General features: G+C 36.9%; 1 protein-coding gene across 1 annotated transcript in view; it reads right to left on the bottom strand.

The window, feature by feature from the left end:
• The window catches only part of LOC114351162 (uncharacterized), a 103,888-nt gene extending 92,297 nt beyond the window's left edge, over nucleotides 1-11,591 (bottom strand). The window contains exon 1 of the mRNA XM_028302246.1: nucleotides 11,366-11,591. Coding sequence (XP_028158047.1) covers nucleotides 11,366-11,591 — 226 coding nt within the window. The remainder of the gene's footprint in view (nucleotides 1-11,365) is intronic.
• Between the last annotated feature and the right edge of the window lie 1,765 nt (nucleotides 11,592-13,356).

The raw sequence follows: 13,356 nt of genomic DNA, 5'->3' as shown, positions 1-13,356 counted from the left end.
TTGTAATTTCAATGTGAATTGCTAAATATGTTTATTAAACTCAACTACCACATAAAGAGCCGAAACTGAAAACGGTTCTGTATGCATTTGCATAGTTTAAAACTTGTTATCAAACCTTGAAGTTAATTTTAAAAGAATGCTGGGATTTTTCTTTACTGAAGCACTCGTAACGGTAGCGAGCAAGCAGCTGCTGCTGTAGGGCTGACACACATCCAAGCCTTGTTTATTTTTTTTTACATATAGGCATATTATTATTATTATTTAATTAAATATGGAATAAATATAGCACTCAGTCTGCAGTGTTAAAATACGGATGTATTTCAATTTCGGTAACGGACCTTCAAACAAAATTATTGTGTTAATGCTATATAAGGTGTTATTTTTTATACTGATCATACTTTACCAACGCATCTAATAAAATCATACAAATACAACCCAAGTGTTTTTAAAAAAAAATTCAGGCTAGTTTTCGAGTAAAACGACAAAGAATGTTTCGAAAAAAATAAAAAATAAATCATCCTTTGAGCGCGGTGAGTANTTTTATTTTAAGGTTGGAATTTAACAATATTAAATTCGATATGAATTACGACGTAGAAATGTACCCGCACTAAATCGCAAAGATATAATAGCAACCCTGAGTCGGTGCGACGAAACGCACACCACAGGAATTTCTAAATCTTCATAAGATAATGGATCGCCCCGCGAAAGAAAAGGACCTCTCCGGCTTGGAACTTTGTTGAATTCCTGACTCGTAATTAATAAAATTACTTTTTGGGAGCTTTCCTCGACTTCAAAGAATTTTAACATAAAAGAAAAAAGTTAAGTGGATGAATTATTTTTGAATGATAAAGGGAATAATTCTGGATATTTATACACTTAAGGCAACGATATTTTAGGGAAGGCACGTCTTTTTAATATATGTTTTATTTTCAATATGATATTATGAAGTTAATTACGCCGCTGTTTGCCGACGTTTTTGCATAGCAAAAGCATTGTGAAAACGATGGATATAAAACTACCTTGATGGGAAGCAATAAAGCTCAGCATGATTTATTAAACTCTAACCTCGGTGTACAGTCGTGTTTTTTTCTTGTTGTACCTATTTTCCTACAATTATATCAGTTATTGCACTAGACTTGAAGCTGGGAGCTCGGAGCTACAGTAAATTGCATTTAACTTGAACTATCAAGACAGTATTTGCCGTGCAATTGAACTCTACGAGATTTATACGATTCCTCTCGACGCATATTCTCAAGACCATTCTTTAATTCTTATTCTCTCAATATTTACTTTAAAAATCTCATCTTGATGAAGACTTATCTATTTTGAACTTAAAGTAATATTTGTAGGCAAAACTAAGGCACCGATTTCAAGCTTTTCAAATTTAAATGTATAATTTTAAAAGACAGAATAGGTAGATAAATTATTAAACTCTATCATGATACCAAACGAATAGTGAATACCTATTATGAACATGAAATTATATTTTTAAAGATACATATTATGTAATAAAAGTTCCACACAACGTTTCGGTGTAGGTAAAATAAATTCTTATAGCCCCACCTGAGGGTGAGGTTTTTGCCATCACCCAAACCACGGCAAGTGAACCCGAAACCGGTCAAAAGTCGCCGCCCAAAATACGCAATAAGGTCACATCAAAGTGGCCAGCGGAATTTTCCAGTAAACTATGCATTTTGTAGTGAAAGGCCTTATCTGTAGTGACGTAGTGATAAGAGCCCGCATGTCGTGCCGCCGTTCGCACATACAGGGTGACTTTGCAAATTATAGGTAGTATCCAAATTTCAGGGGAGACTCAGAATCAGTAACTTAATCGACTTACTTACGTAAAGAAAACTTTTTTCATATTTAATAAAAAAAAATATCCCCTGTGCGCGGTTTCATAATTGGCACACGTGTACACTTTGTTTATAGAAAAANAGTCTCTATACGACACACAGTTAACTGCAAAGCTTAATAGACATAATAGTACGCGAAAATAAAGTTTAACCTTTGAAACTTAAGAAGTATTTAGATTTTCAATATTTTTTCGAAATATACCACGATTAAAAATAATTCAAGACAAAGTTGTATTGTCAAATTGTTCTATAGAGTTTGTTAAAAAAATTGGCACCTGTTTTCAAAGTCACCCTGTAGAGCCAAGCGCCGTAACTAGTCTAATTTTCAGACATAAAACCGCTTTGATGATGGCCGACGACGTTTGATTAGATATGGACCAGGATTGGCCTGCCATAAACTTAGATAGCGCCCCTTTAAATAGCTGAAGCGAAGTCTTTAGTGCCTTAGCTGAAACCTTATGTGGGTACGACTTAATTAAAATGTATTTTGACGGAATTCATTGAGTTCTGAGCACCACAATTGAACTATTTTAATGGAAAAAATTTGAGAACTTGGGATTAGAAACATAATAATCTTTCTTCATTTGAATTTATTTATTTATTTATTTATTTATTTATAGGTACAACAACAGAATACAATCTCAAACATTTTTATAGAATAACATTAGTTTTTTGCATTCAAATTGAATTCCTATAAATGTTGCACACAACGTTTACATAGAATAGATACAATTAAAAGAAAGGGGTATCGATGCAGATATTGAATTGGTGATATCTTATCAAATAAAAGAATTGGTGATATCTTATCAAATAATAATACTCATTCCTGGTTTTTTGTTAACTTATTATGATAAACAAATAAATTGGGACAATATTGTACTTTTAACATTTTACCTGCCCTCCCCTTACATTCGTTATTGCTTTTCTGTTTTTATAACAGCCGGAAAGGAACTACACCGATTTTATTGATCAAAAACTAAATTGGAACGTGTTTTTGTGAAAGCAATAACGCAAACATTTCCATCAATCCATTCGCGAGTTTCCTGAATAGATTGAAATTCTTGCTTACAATATGAACACTCCTTTTCCCGTAGCGTTCGTTCTAAAAACGCAAATAATTATTAATCGTCTGTGAGCTATTTGTGTGGTTTTATGGTGAATTTCCGCGGCTTTAGCCGGCTTCACGACTCAATAATGTGTCATTATCGCCAAAGGCGCGTCTCGACGCCCATCGGGGCACAAAACGTGTGTCATGCATTGACTTACGCTGTCACGTGGGACACATTTATCATAATATTTTTCAGAATTCGCCCTGAAATGGGACGTAACACAGTTACTAGCCTTACTTATTGCAATATCAACTGATAAAAAAAAGATCTCAACTAAAACTCCTCAAAAAATAAATTTATATAAACCATTCACTATCTTACAGATTACAAGCCTAATGCTTAATCGACAAACAGTAGCTCTTACAGATAATTCCAAACCACGATCCCCATTTCTAAAGGAGCTTAGCCAAATGGATCGTCGAAAAATGTACTAAACAATTTAATAACCGTCGAAGAAAACGACAGAATGAAAGCGAGGCGATTGCGTTTCAGTATTTTTGTGCCTACAACAAAGGCTTCGCGCAACTTAATTGAATAAACCTAACTGCTTGTGATTCAGGGGAGGTAATATCAGGTGCCCGTGCCGCTTTTGAAAAACAATAACCGGAGAACACAGAGTGGAAGCCTTTATACAAAAGAATCGCTCCAATGAAGTTGCACACCGCAGAATTTCCATGCAATAACGGGCCATAGACTTCGCGGAATCTTGCGCGGTGGAGATATTGCGTACTTACTGGGCTTGCCTCTAATAACACCGCCGATACCGTTTGTGTAAGGAGAAAAATACGGAATGAAATGGATACTACCAAGCCTTACGGTTTCCAATCTCGGCTAACATTACGAGCTTATTCCTCGCTTTAATATTCGTCTTCTTTGCAGGATAAGGATTAAAAACAACAAAGGATTGATGAGGTTTTGATTGTGGAAAACGATTTAGTTTGATTTTTCTTTCATTAGCAGGTAAATAATTAGCTGCTATTATGCTGTTCATTGAATCGCAAAGCTGTGAGTGGAGCGCGGTTTCTGTGTGCATATGTAAAAATAAATACGCCGCAAAGTCATTAAAGCCCATTATCCGTGGTATTACTTTCATTTCAATCATATCATTATAATAATTAGCGAGCCAAAAAAAAATAGTATACACGCACAAATAATATCTTGGAACAAAATGCCAATAGTTCAATATTTACAAGCATTAAAAAATCATCCTAAAACGTAGAACATCACGCACAAAAACAGCGTGTCCATGAATGCTTTGCTACAATTGCTAAGCAGCAGCGCTTAACACGTGCATGAACGCTCACTAAAAGGCCGCAAAGCACTAGACAACTTTGGCATCGTTATAGCATCAGTAGCGCTTCAAATGAAATCTGCTCAACCACGGCATCGAGAGACATCGATCACGCGACCGTAACGCGGTTACCGGCTGTCTGCTGCATTATAGGACTTGCTACACTGGATGCGTTCTGCGGGCAGCGGTCAGGTCAAAGTGAACGCAGCCCGCATAAATTTTTTTGTACTCATCTGCAATCAGTCAGTAGCAAAACTATTATCTGAGGAAGTGATTGTATTTTGTTGAAGGTAAATTTCATCTGCAATCACTCCCAAAGTATAAGCTGATTTTTTGTAGTTTTAACATGTCCAAGGAGCTCCCCAGCAGGACACTCCTCATTCACCATCTGTCACCTAGTATACCGTGGCCTTTCAGTCGTTTAGTGTAGTTGATGGTTGCTAACGCGGTAGCCAACTCATTTGTCCGCATCATACATGATGCTGGTTGCGTTCACTTTAACCTGACCTCTGAACGCAGCGCGTATCCAGTATGGCAAATCCTAAGCGCTGTGCGAACCATAACGCAGCGCTAATCACATTAGCGGCCATTCCAAAGGTAATGCCGGTAACAACCCCAAAAAGCCACCATTAACGGCTCTGGCGCACTCCTGAAGCCCGGCTGCAGTGTAATAAATTATTCACAGTATGAGATTCTCATAGGACGGACCGGCTATCGGAATGCGAATGTATTAATTATAGCGAGTGGAGATTGGAAAGCTTTGGCGGTTGTTTTGGAAATATGCATACGAAGCTTCGCGGTTGAACCCTTTTATCGACTGAAATCTTTTGAAATTCACTTAAAGCAATCAATTATATTAAGAGAACGTTTTAAACACTTAATTACGTGTAACTTTAGTTACTGTTATACAACTAAAAAGCATTTTATTGGATTATAATTTATTTATACCCAAGATACGCACCTGAAATGGTAACTCGAGAATGACAATTTCATGTAGGTATATCATTAAAAACAAATCTATTTAATTTTGTCCTATCGTCTAAAATGATTTGAATTTGACAAAAGATCTAAATAAAGGCAGATATAAAGGTTCAATCTATAAATAATGAATGTGCCACCTACGCCAGAGCCCCAGCTATGAATAACACACAAACAACAAGCACTTACAATTAGCAAAACGGTGAAATGAACAGGCTCGTATGAACGCCGCCCGATCGGGCGAACAAGCACTTCAAATGCGGTACCACACAAATTCACTTACGACTGCGTTATTCCTAAGCAAACAGACTGATGCAGTTTTAGCAACAAAATGGTTCATAAAATCATTACAATAAGAGTTAACTTATTTAATATGAACTTAAATTATATTTTGCTTCAAAGCGAAACTATTATGTGAGGAAGTAATTGCATTTTGTTGAAAGTAAATCTCATTAGACTCGCCCGTTGTAAACAAGATGTTGACTGTGTTCGTCAATTAAAAAATGCTTTAATGAAGCATTTTTCAGGTCGATCTAGGAAACAGTACACTAAAGTTAATGCTGTTTGATAAAATTATTTTATGCTAACCTAACTTGGATCAAAACGTCTTTTCGTCTGTCAAGTTCAAATAAACTAAAAACTTTAGACCTTAATTAAAGGTCAAAGACGACGGATGGATGCTTTCGACGAAATTTTTAGAAATATTGAAAGTGAGTACAAAGTGACAGAACGTGGTAACGCCCAACGGGAGCTTTCAAACAAACCACACTCGATACATTTGAACTGCCCGAGCTAATATAGCATAGCTGTATGCACTCCGTGCCATTTTATGGTATCAGTCAATTAGCGATGTTAACTCGACGCAAAACACGCGGGACAAACTTACATGTGATGTTTACGGGTCTACACGTGACAAACGGCACGTAACACGCACGTGAAAGTTTTTAATTAACCAGAATAAAACAAAAGCTTTGGCCGACTTTGTGAGGTAAAATTTAAATTAGTCATTTTAATACGTAACAAAGGACAGCCTATTAGGGTAAACGTTGGAATATTACGAATGAAAAATTATTCTATCCATCTATTGTTTTCAGATTCATATTCAATGGCCAGTTGTGTAAACTTAAAATCTTGTAGCCTACAAGTCTGGATAAAATTATGGATACTTTCGACGAGATTCCAAAAGAACCCACGAGTTTGAATATACTGGGTGGTTATAATACGGATATGAATTACTTCCAACCCATTTAATATCCTAAAAAGACAAGTCCATCCCCTCGTAACTAGGGATTTCATATCTTTTGCGCACATTTGACAACTACATACAGTTAGTTACCTATACAATAGATGTGTGGTTGAGACCGTAGGCTTATAACACTTAGTTATGAAATATTGTTTGTTCTCTCATCAATACTTCACTCCCATAAGTGGCTGTCTTTCCATATGAGAAAAATGGCCCTGGTGCATTCATTATCATAATGTATTTTAAAAATACTAGACAGTTAACCGAAGAGTAAAGAGTAGCCATTTTGACGGTAGGAACCTTTAAACGAAAAATCCGCGCGGGAACTAGTTGTACCTTCTCAATCAGCTTAGAGCTACGAGCTAAGCTGCAAGTGCTCATGAACCCGCCGTAAGCTCTCTGTATGCATCTCCATTGGAACTTAATTCGTGCCTGGGTTTATTTTTAGATAGGCTACTTACTCTACTAGCGTATTTCGTGCATAGATTTTATTGGAATAAGTGTTATTATACATATTATAAAATTTTAATTCATGATTTTTTTTTAAATTTCACTGAAAAAAAAATTAAAAGCTTTTCTTCAAGCACTATCAGTTTTTCAATGATTCGTAGGTATTTTTGTAATATGATACTTCATAGCTTCTTTACCTTCTGCGACGGCTTCACTCACACGAATTTCAGTTATTCGAAAGTTGATTGTATCGCGCATCGAATGTAACAAAGGTACCTACATAAGTAATTATGCACTTAGATAGTAGTTGTTATGATATCAACATGAATACTAATAGGTAGGTGGGATTTCAGTTTTTAATAAGGCTGCATACTAATGCAATAGTCAAAATTGATTAAATTTCCATAATAATATAATTCCGTGTACAACATACCTATAATCATCCAACTGTCTTAGTCCAATAAATCGTTTATCGTCACAGCGGGAATTTAATAAAATCTTTTATTCAATAATGGCTGATGCCTCGCCTACTTGAGCTTTGAGGATTGAGGATTGCTTATTGATTAGATACTACAACTCGTCACACCCGGCGTTGCACGGGTTTCATTTTAGTTGAGGAGACATTTTTTGAATCAATAAAGTATTCTTATTTCTTTGACCAATGTCCTATTAGACAACTTGTGTAGAAATCCTTCTACAAACAAAAGTAAGAATGTACAGCTTTTTTGTTTATTTAATCTCGAATTCAGTTTAATTAACACCACATCAGCTTTCAGGCTTAAAATTTAGGGGATAGATAATAAAAAGCATAAGGGAGATCTAAGATCATCTCTACAATAATATTATGATGTGGATTGTGGCTTCTCAATACACAGATTGTGTTTAAATCAACACAATATTATCAAACAGCTATCCATGCAACATACAAACGGACGAAATTCAATATTTGTCATAATGTTAAATTGAATAAGTAATAAACCGTTAGATTCTTAAGCGTCTTCTCGGATTTCAAATATCATCATGTCGACGCAATAAATATTTTGCTTGATTTTATGAAACCACTTAAGGATGATAATAAAATACCTACGGGTTAAATATAAATACCCGATGCCCTCCATGTTCAGTGGGTGGATAAGATGAANAAGATGAGCGAATAAAGAGTTGACAAGATTATGTATTGGAATATTATTAAAGACATTCTGTATCTGGCAACTTCATGAAATTGTTTTCCAGAATTAAACCTTAATATCCACTATCATATTATTTTCCAGTCTACTTACAACTCTAGATATGATAGAGGGACTATTGATATTCAATACATAAGACTAGCTATCACATTCCACTGATCCTACATAATTACCACTGACTTGCCTCTAATGGAAATCAAACAAGAATCTGGCGTTGTAGTAGCCAAGTCCTAACTCGAACCACCAGGCCATACCGTCCATTGTTATCAGTTTTATAATGATACTTAACTATTGTTATCGTTATGACTGTAAGTTTGTAGTTAGTGGGCAAGATAAGACGCGAGCGAGCATCTAGGCTGGTAGTACGCACTTACCTTTACGGTTATTCCTAATAAAAGTCCCGTGCCGCACAGTAAACTTTTAGATGATCTTGCTGCATATCATGGGATTTGAAATTGCCGGCTCCCCTTTAAAAGGTAGCATTATGGCTTATACTTAGGCATATTATTATGAACTTCTCAACCTAGAAGGACCAACACTAGGAACTAATTTTGGTGCCTAGTTAGACCTAGATTTTATGAAGCGCCGTTCTACTTATGTATGTAAATAATTATTTGTGTGAATTGATACCTTAAGTTTAATTTGTTTGAGCTATTTACCCTTAATATGAGCCGTTTAATCTAATTTGTTAAGTACCTGAAAGAAGTCTTAGATGAGTGACTCTTAAAATAATGTTAATGTAGGATACATTAATATAATGGTTTTGTATCATATAAGCATTACCATATCCTAATAAGTTCATACGAATTATGGTCCTAGCTGTAGATATGTGGTCAAAGTGCTCCAGCCCAAGTAGAAACTACGGCCAATTTAACCCAAAGCGAGTCAGGCCGTACGTTCTCATCGCAGCGACAGACGAATTCTGGCCTAAGCCTGAAATAGGCCTTCCAAATCATGAACGTAAAAGTAGGCTTTGCTTCCGGTCTACTGAAATTGCGCTGGACGTAGTTTATTTAAGAATATTTTTATATTGATAAAACTTAATTTAGGTTTAACAAAAAAAATATGGAACAAAATGCCAAAACTACATATTTGATATTTAAAACCTTTCATCCTTTTTTGATCAAATTGCTTTACAAATACCTAATCTAATATTTCCTCTCAATAGAGAGTCAATAATAATATAATCTATTTTGAAGACAATAGTCTTCAAAATAGAAAATCTGAATTTAAATAAAAGGTAATTACGGCCACATCTATCCTTTGACAAAAATACAGTACCTAGGGTGGGTAATTCCCATGGCACCCACCATTGTATCTCTAAAACAAAAAATACTTATTTCTTCCTAACATTACAAGTTACGTATTAGATTCAAGAAACCTTTTATTGCATCTACAGAAAAGGCAACAATTATTATGTAACCTCAGATGAAAAAGCGATCTCTACTCCGTTATTAATAAACCTCATGAGATTGTGATGAAACTGAACATCTTAACTGAAACTGAATCTATCTATCTCTATCTTAATAGAAGTTATTCAGAACATCTTTAAAATTATGCACGAGTGGTCTATGACTTCATCAACTCCTCGCGCAGAAGGTCGAAGCCGAAGGCTTTACGTGTAAAGTTTTCCTCATAAGCTCACCACAGGGTGCTCCCCTATCAATTGCCGTGATCCCCCCTCCCCGCAGCCCACTAATGATCCCACTTGTTAGGGCTCGGCAGACCTTCGCCCGTGTCGCTGAATGAATAACAAATTCGGAGTTGATCCCGCCACGCCAGCCTGTGTGGGCTCATCAGTCAAATATGAAAAACCCTATGTTTTGCCCAACATAACATGTTTTCGGACTAAAAACATTTTTAGTAATGTTGATTTCTTGTTTTCGCGACATCTTAACTTATTTTTTCATAGCTTAGAAATAACACTTTTACAATTTCGATAAATTACACAAACACCAGATACCTAGGTAGATATGTTGATAAAAATAAAATGATGCGTTGTAGTGCGATGATGGATTACTTACGGAATGAAATCAAGGCACTTTTTGTGCTCTACTAAATAGGTTTGACTTTGTTACTATGAACTAAGTATCGGAATTATGTTGCCGCTATTACCTAGAATACACACACATGCGATTAGGTAAGTATCTAAACTTGTAAGCAAATAACACCCACAAACTTTGCCAAGCTTGCATTGCTACATTGTGCTCGTAGCACGCTGTATCGCTAACATGCGAATACCTAGAACGTGCGAGTAAAACTAGGCGTAGTAGAGATCCGATCTCAGATAGCTGGCAGTTTTGATACGGTGGGGAATTTTCCTAGGCAACTATTAAGAGAAGCTGACTTGAAGTCGAACAAAAGTTAAAACATTTTGGTAAAGCGAATAAAGTAAATACTGTAAAGGTAAACGAGAAAGTACTTATGTTTTTTGTCCTCGTGACATTGGCTCTTGAACAAATATCATCACACGTTGACGACTAGTGCTGTGCTTGTGTAGAAATAATATTTCGAAACCGATTCGATGTAACCGTATAATATACATCTGTTTCGTAGCAAATATAGCAAAGCGATTATGAATTCATAGCTATAACTGAACAGCCTCTTACGTGTATATCTTTAATGATCAGTGGTTGTCACATCTAGTTAAGCTCTGTCGGAAACATACATACTGTTTAATTGCTATTTTCGTTAGCAAAAATGGTATTTCTATGGACCGAAAAATAGGATACAACTGTAGTCACTTTTTATGTTATTTTTTTCACGAGCGGTAGCGGCTAAAGGTGAGTATACTAGAGCATTTACTTGTAACAGATCAACGAGCCGCTCTATGAAATATTACAGTGTATCATCTGTTACGACATGCCATACATTTTACTTGTATTGTACCATTCGTAAGAACGTTACATTACATAGAAATGCTCGATAAAATGCTCAAGTCTATACTCACCTTACAGCGAGCGCTAATGGCGAACGCTGGCAACGCAATCTCGTCACGCCAGATAAAATTTTCAGCTAGCCTGCTTATCTAATACTCACCATCAAACTGTTGGGTGGCTTGAGCGAGCAGCGGCGCGAACACGCGGTCGGCGAGCGGCGGCGGCTGGGGCGGTCGGTCGTCGTCGCTGCTGCTGTAGCGGTCGCCGCCCCACTAAAGCGAACGCTACTGGCAAACACCGGCAACTACGTCACGCCAGCAACTACGTCACGCCAGATAAAATGCTCAGCTAGCCTGCCTATCTAAGACTCACCATCAAACTGTTGGGTGGCTTGAGCGAGCAGCGACGCGAACACGCGGTCGGCGAGCGGCGGCGGCTGGGGCGGTCGGTCGTCGTCGCTGCTGCTGTAGCGGTCGCCGCCCCACTCGAGCGAGCGTTGTCGGCGAACGCTCGCGCCGCTCGGCACTCCGCCCGACAAGCCGCTTAGCGAGCCCGCCTTAGCGCGCCTCCCCGCCCGCTCCATCCTCGTGGCGCTCATGGCATACTGTCACTGCATCTGGAATTAAAAACAAATGTTATTAGGAAGGCTCAGTGCCATTGATTGATTTAGAGTTCTAACTTGTAACATCTGAATTTTCTCATAGTTTTATTTTATACAAAAAACAGTCGCTCAAACTTCACAATATAACTGAACAACTCCTTATTCAGTGACTTTCGGTTTAGTAAACTGAAACGCGTGTACTTAAATTTCAATTTAGGTTTTAATTAATAATTTGATAAAGTTAACTTATCATCCGCTTTCTATAATAATACGAATACACTCTGACTTCCATTTTTCACTTGCTTTACCTACTTACAACGATTTTCTTCAATTACTTATCATTAGGTATTCTATACCTATTTCTTTTTTTTTTTTTTGTTGAAATGCTATCGGTTTGCACTTACTATCGGAGCTAATGGGTTACTCCGAGAGCAAGGCAGTGTTTATCTTTCCGGGCTATTTAGTGTTAATTATTAATTATTGAATTCTTTGAGATGGCTTACTATATAATGGATGAATGTGTGAAAGCTGTTGCTGGTTTCGTGTTTTTTAATGATTTCTATAAGACTATATGGGTTCAGATTTTGTGCGTGAGAGATGGATTCATGATCTAGGCGTTTAGACGCAAATCGTGGGCATTGTGTTATACTATACCTATTAGTATCACGAACTAGGTCGAAAAACTTCCATTCCGTCCTAGTATTTCGTTTAAGTTAAAATGAGCGAANTGAGCGAGGAACATTGCAGCACCAAAACCTTTTAAAAACTTACCAAGTTTACATTCAAAATGGGGGTTTATAGCAACAGGCCAGCAAAATGAAATAAGAACCCTAGCACCGCTGTAAACATTAATAAACATTCAGTTTCCTGCAGACGGAAACGTTTATATACTTAATGCCGAATCAAGCACGACCGAGTGAAACTTAAGCCCCTTGCTCGAAACAAAGAATCGACACGATATTTTATCGAAACGGTAACGACACGTCGTGAGCGGAAAAGAACAACTGTAATAAAGAGCCTACAAGTTGTTTGGTCGGGGCAACATAAATAGGAAGCGGCGCCCGTGCGTGTTGGACGCCTAATCCGCGGGATCGCGCCTCCCGCCCAGCGGTCTTTGGACAACCCGTTTGACGTATTTTTCCTATTGACTCAATAACTTCAATTTTCAATTTCCGCTCCCTGGACACAAGTCGTAATAATCGTAGCCCTTCTACAATCGTGCCTTCCGGACGCAACTAGGTATCAAGTCTCGCAATTAATATTACAATATTAAAGTACGGTAACAATCGTTAAATGTTTGCTGCACTCATTTCTCATTTCGTATCGGCAGAATAAACAGAAGCGGTTTCATTAGAGATTTGCCGACATTCCATAGAGATCAGACTGTTTAGACAATATTGGTTTTTTAATAAAAATTCTTCGACGAAGTATTTATGGCAGACTTTTTTAGTAGTCTGACGAGCGTTTTTATTAGTCGAGCTCGTGGTTAATTGCAAAAATGTTAAATAACACTTATTTTCAGTGCTTTATGTACTCTTTCAGCGAAGCAAAGTTACCAACTCTTTTCCTTCAACTACTCTAAACTTTTCTTTCTTCCAGCCTTTGAACGTAACTAGGAATCTACTGTTTTTGTAACTCTTTACCTTATATCGGTTACTTGGTATCTTTTAATGAGTTTAATCTGTGTTTTTTAGTTTCTGTCTACGTATTATAAAAAAATGGTAAAAATGTGCTGTCGACATCAACGTATACGTAGCTTCTT

The sequence above is a fragment of the Ostrinia furnacalis genome, unplaced genomic scaffold (genome assembly GCF_004193835.3).
Source record: "Ostrinia furnacalis isolate ACB-3 unplaced genomic scaffold, ASM419383v2 OfSCF1098, whole genome shotgun sequence".
NCBI classification, from domain to species: Eukaryota; Metazoa; Arthropoda; class Insecta; order Lepidoptera; family Crambidae; genus Ostrinia; species Ostrinia furnacalis.
This window is presented reverse-complemented; position numbering and strand designations above follow the sequence as displayed.